Source organism: Gymnoscopelus braueri (assembly GCF_963280865.1).
Source record: "Gymnoscopelus braueri genome assembly, chromosome: 1".
Classification (NCBI taxonomy): domain Eukaryota; kingdom Metazoa; phylum Chordata; class Actinopteri; order Myctophiformes; family Myctophidae; genus Gymnoscopelus; species Gymnoscopelus braueri.
Window position 1 is genome coordinate 42,906,097 of NC_137603.1, and position 6,323 is coordinate 42,912,419.

Below are 6,323 nucleotides of genomic sequence, written 5' to 3' on the forward strand. Positions count from 1 at the left end.
TTTTACACTACAGATTTTTTTTTTTACGTCGCCTAGTTCGCACGGGTCTGCTCTCAGAATCAGATTTAATACAAAAATCGAAGCTGTGTGATGTATTTATTTTGAGTTAAGACCATTAATATCAACCCATGTCCCTCTGCACTCTAGCAATCAGTGCACCTGGTGATACAGTGGTGCTGCAAAGTAACTACGTATATTTACTGAAGTACTATACAAGCGCTTACAATGCACAGTACAATGTTTAGATACTTTTACTTTACTTTCCATTTGTGTTACTTCTACTCTTCTACTTCTACTACAATTACAGCATATGACAGCTTTAGTTACTTGTTACTTGGCAGATTTAATTATTAATACAACACCTACAGTAACCAAATACAGCCGATCTACAATGTGACGCGTTATGAGCTTGTAGATCTTCTATTTTCAGAACATTTGAGTACTTTTACTTTGGTACTCAAAGTATATTTTGATGCTAAAGCGTTTGTACTTTTCAAGCTCCAAAACTCCCAACCCCCCACACACGCACCACACTCCACGGCTATTATTTCCCCATACTCTATTCTGTTTCATTGTTTCACTTATTGTGCTACTATTCTATATTGCCTTTTATTCCGTAGCCCCATGTATCGATGCTTGCAGCTATATTTTTTGCTTGTAATCATGTTCAAAATTCACCCATTCATAACATTCCTTCTTGTCGTGTCCAGGTTTGTAATAGGTCCGATACATCATCTCCAGTGGAGATGATCCCCCAGAGTTGGCTACTTTGCTCCCAGTGCCATGATGTGCTTTAGCCAGCATCCTCATATAAGAGCAACACACTCCCCTTGTTAGTGAGTACTGTAGGCTAACTATTATATTTATGGGTTGTGTAGTTGTGTATGGGTCTTGCAGTTATCATTTATTTATTTAAGGTTCCAGAACATGGAGGGATGTTTTTCAGTATAAGTGGTGGTATTAAGGGCTTGTGTGTTGGTACGTGCCTCGGCGGGGCGGGCGGTAGAGTATCTGTGCGCCCACCACGGCCGGTCTGGGCCAAAAAGTCGAGGGCCAAATTTTAGTCCTAGTCCAGCCCTACAAGCCCACTTTGGTTCCCAGTTCAGGTAAAAAACAAAACAAGTATTTTTTGGAAACACTCTGAACTGGTTAAACATTTGGTGGGAAAAAAGAGCAGAACCGGTTCAACCCCGGTGGAAAAGGGAGACATAGTAATGGAGGAAGACAAATTAAGGGTGATAGATCAACATATTTTCAAATCTGAATAAAGAAATGATAAAATATGCTTTGTTCCTCATAGAGACACTATTTCCTGGTGGAATAAGTGATTGTGGTGATTCTTATTAATATTGTCTCTCATCTACTAGACATTCAAAGGGAACAAGTAGCACTGAAGACATCATACCAAATCAGCGTCCACTTTGCCAAGCAAAAGAAGCCCTGTTCATTGGGGAGCAAGCAGCTGATAAAACAGTGATTACAACACATTATAAGTGTCCCACACTGTTTTGGTTGAGCAAAGCAGCAAACAAAATTGAGACTGCTGATCCACTCTCAAATAAAATTTTATTTTCAAATAAAACAGAATCAAGACATGGCAGCATATATTAAATGTTCAGTTACAGAGGAAATATTGGAACACAAATGGTTTCATTGCTACATAATGGTGTACCAATTAATGAAAATATTGCTGAGATATTCTACATAATGTATGAGGTGGTGTTAAATTTTATATTAGACTCAGCATTTTAATTAGTAGTTTATACATATAGAAGTGAGGTTCATGATGCTTAAAGTATTTGTAAGTTTGGGTCCCGGGGAGACACCAAATTTCCCTTTTGCGTCCAGAGCTGAAAGGTTTTGGGAACCCTTGGTACCGAGTCCAGAAATGTGTGCAACACTCATATTGTCAGACTCAACTGGTACTAATTTCTTTCTCATACTTTTACCACAGTTGTAAGATATGTGAATATTGTGAATGTTTATACAAGGTTGACAAAGATAATGCCAACACAAAGTTTCTATTTCAAGTACATAATGCCCCAAAATATTGTCGTCATATTTAAATTGTTGTGACCATGGTACAGTATGTGAGATAGTCCACGCAGGAATGTGGTTGTAATGTTTGTTGTTAGGTGTTACATTACCATACGTATGATATTCAGTTGTTTCCTGAAGTTCACTCACATATAAACAGTGACTCATTTGCAGTGCCAAACACATTTATTTCTCTGTCATTTACAGTAGGTCAAATTAAGTAAAAAGAAAAAAGGGAAAAGAAAATGAACATTCAATCCAAACCAATAAAAAATTATAATGCATCATTTTTGGTACCTGTTCAGTGGGAACAGATTTACATAATTTGGTCATATACACAACATTGTAATATCAATGAATAAGTGATAAAACAACTTCATAATGCAAATACATTATTGTTCATTAAATGCACATAAAATTAACATGACTGACTACAATTCCTCTTAAACCAAATGCAACCCAGAGGTTCTATATGGGTAGGGAAGGTGAGGGTGGATTTGAACATTGAAAACTGAAAAACTTTACATTTATCCTTTCCATTAAATCGTTTTTGTTTTGTTTTTGATCATAGCCTGTGAATGCATTTTCTTTGTTTTATATATATATATATATATATATATATATATATATATATATATATATATATATATATATATATATATATATATGCTATATACTGTATTCTATCATTTACAAATGAGTATAGAAACACTTTTCCTTAGCTTTTAAACTACATGGATAAGACGCAAAATCAGCAGGATGTAAAGGTATTTTCTAATATTCCTAATCAAGGCCACCAATGCATGCTTTATTTTTAAATGTGCACTCTAAATCATGTGTTGTATCACCAAAAATGGCTAATAAAAACGTTTGAGAACCCCTGCTTTAAAGTATCAGATTAGAGTTAACCGAAATCACAATTTCCCCTTATAGAGTGGTTAATAATTGTGGCCAAACGGTTACAGTATATGAATCTCTTAACTATTACATAACTTGGGCCTTCAAGTTGTTACAATGTCAGTAGGCCTAGTCTTATTCTAGGATCCTAGTTGCTCAAAAAGTCAATTTTGACTGACTTTGTGGACTTGGAATCCACATCAGTGGCTGTGGCTGTTATTTCTGTGAAGCCAAATTTGACTTGAAACTGGATTTGACGATCCAGCCCACGTGTAGTATCTGGCATCTCAATGTCAAACGAGTTAAGTTTTTCTATTCCCCACTCATCTACATATTGAGGATTTTTCCTTTCTGTGCGATAAAAACAAAATCTGGCTGCTGTCTGGTCTCTAGACTGTGGTGCGAAGATGTGGTCTCTGGTTTCATCCCAACCCACATCTTCATCTACTGTCACCAGTGTTGAGAAACAATCATCACAATAGTCACCCCTGTCATTTGAGTATTTCTTATCAGCCTTATGCTTCGACTCATCAAACGCTTCACCGATGGCGATGCCATATGTAAAGGCACTTTTTCGTGATGCCACTACTGCAGGGTTTCTTCCAAACATGACAGCTCCCTTCAAAATTGCCTGCTGGGCCAACGCAGGGCACAGTACTTTGCACTGAGTACCAAACTTCTTGGTAATGTGTCTGCGCAGAATCTTACTTGAGGCATAACCCCCCACTAACACAATGTAATCAATGCTGAGATCCTTTTTCAAGATTTCTTTGAGACTTTTAGTGATGCCACTCAGACTTTCATCAAAGAAAGATCTCATCTTTGCTTTTGAGATTTTGATCGACCCATCCTCCCAAGATACACCTTGCTCATTCCTGAAATAATTCTCCATTGGTGCCTTTTTCTGAGCTAATGTTGCTAAGTTAAAAGGGCAGGAGATGTCTACATCATCATCCTCACTTTTAAGAACGGAGAAGTTATACATCAACTGCTGAAGCTCACCGGGAAACATTCTTTCATACTCATTCCAGAGATCATCAGAGAATATTTCTTTCATAAAACTTTTAAAGTTTTTCGTAACCTGCTCCCCTCCCATATCATTACCAGAGGCCTTATGCAGCTCTTTCAGGACTCCTCCATCACATACTTCGTGCACTGTGATGTCAATGGTACCACCTATAATACAGCAATACTAGGATTTAAAATATGAAAGCATTTTTTACATATAAGAAATGTGGACAACAAAATCTTGTGAACTCTGTTGTCCACACAACATACATACATACATACATATATACATATATATATATATATATATATATATATATATATATATATATATTATATATATATATATATATATATATATACACATACATATACATATACATATACATATATATACATAAATATATATATATATATATATATATATATATATATATATATATATATATATATATATATATATATATATATATATATATATATATATATATATTATATTAGGGCTGGGACTCGATTAATATAATCTAATTAATTAGAGGCTTTGTAATCAATTAATCGCAATTAATCGCATTTAAATCGCATATCAATATTTGACCAGAGAGCAGTGAGAAGTCTTTAAGGACATGTACTCCAAGTACTGTACTTAAGTACAATTTGGAGGTATTTATACTTTACTCGAGTATTTCCAATTTCTAATACTTTTACTTCTACTCCACTATATCTCAGAGGCACGCGTGCGCGCGTAGGGGGGGCATCCATTACAGATTCTGATTTGCCCAGCCAACATGATCAAGCAGGCTATATGCGGGTGCGTCTTCATTCATGTTTTCATGCACTGCACTGACTGCAGTTTGTTGTCTGAGAACCACGTTGGTTGGTGCGCCGGTATGATCGGTTCCGCGGTGCAAACATTTTAGGATTAAAATGCGTTAATCTTTTTTTCGCGATATTCCCGCATATATATATATATATATATATATATATATATATATATATATATATATATATATATATATATATATATATATATATATATATATATATATATATATATGCCAATAAACAAACAAACATTTTCAGAATGTCGAATCATTGAATAAGTCTGCATAAATATCACAAAACAACATACCTCCACAATCAACGACAATATATTGAGTTCCAGTATGTTGTTGGAGGGTAGGCTCTCCTGAGTTCTCTTCAATAAAACCATCAGCGGGCAGCTGCTTACACCAGATTGAGGCTGCCTCTGGCTCCAATGCGATGACCAACTTGCCCGATTGACTGTCTGTCACAATGCCAGCCTTAAAAGAAAGAAAGAAAGAAAGAAAGAAAGAAAGAAAGAAAGACAGAAACATTATTTAACTTCACACATTTATGTGTAGAAAATATCCTGTAGATAATTTTGATAATGTCATCATGTATGTAATAATTGCCTCAGTTGCTGCTTTTCTCATGAACTGTTTTGCAGAAGCATCCCAAATAGCAGGAACAGTCAGAACCCAGGTGAAGTCAGACGCAGTGAAGGTTCGTCCTCTTGTGTTTTCAGCAACGGTCTTCAGTGCATGGTCCTTCAGGTAGCGTAGACTTTCTGTGAAGACTTTCAGGGCTGTCATTTTTTTGCCATTTACGGCTGTAATCATTAGATCCTCATTGAGTTTCTGTAGAAAATAATGTTTTAATGAATAAATAATAAGAAATAAATACATTTTATATATATATATATATATATATATATATATATATATATATATATATATATATATATATATATATATATATATATATCCTAATTACATATTTATCTAAGTTTATAATATCATAGACTTACTTTTCCGTAGAGTTCCATCTTGAAGTTTTCAAACAGAAGTGTTTTCTTTGCTTGTTCATTTCCCTTTCTAGTGTATTCCCTTTTAGCATCATAACCAAACTTGAGGAATTGCTCATTTTCATCAAATAGAACACATGTAGGTGTCTTTGCTGTGTTCAGTCCCTCTTTACCTCCCCATTGTGGAAGAATGGGATCTATGTTAGATCCTTTGCCACTGATAAGAAAGGCATACCCACTGTAAGCAGTACCAAAGTCTATTGCTACTATAAATGCATCACCCATATTAGAAACCAGACTAAAGCTAGTTCAAGCCAAATGAACACCAAATACTGTATCACAGTTTTTATAGCATTAGCACCCAGTATGTCACTAAGCCCCACCCTCTGGTATTTGTTGCAACCGGTACAGCTCATTGGTGCAGGTGATGGAGGTGTAGGTTACTGCCTGATAAAAATCTCTGGAAGGCATGTTGGTCGCAAAGAAGTAGAAGAAGAAGAAGAAGAAGAAATATAGTAATACTTTTATCTCTATGTACTCAATAATTGGACTTGAG

At 35.3% G+C, this 6,323-nt stretch overlaps 1 protein-coding gene across 1 annotated transcript; it reads right to left on the reverse strand.

Moving 5' to 3' along the window:
• Positions 1–2,686: 2,686 nt before the first annotated feature.
• On the reverse strand, positions 2,687–6,098 carry LOC308093505 (heat shock 70 kDa protein 12A-like). The gene is made up of 4 exons (XM_080439842.1): positions 5,771–6,098; positions 5,376–5,600; positions 5,072–5,243; positions 2,687–4,110 (listed from the first exon to the last, which is right to left on the reverse strand). The coding sequence occupies exons 1-4, from the start codon at positions 6,050–6,052 to the stop codon at positions 3,083–3,085; spliced, it is 1,707 nt and encodes a 568-aa protein (XP_080295968.1). The 5' UTR covers positions 6,053–6,098; the 3' UTR covers positions 2,687–3,082.
• Positions 6,099–6,323: the final 225 nt, after the last annotated feature.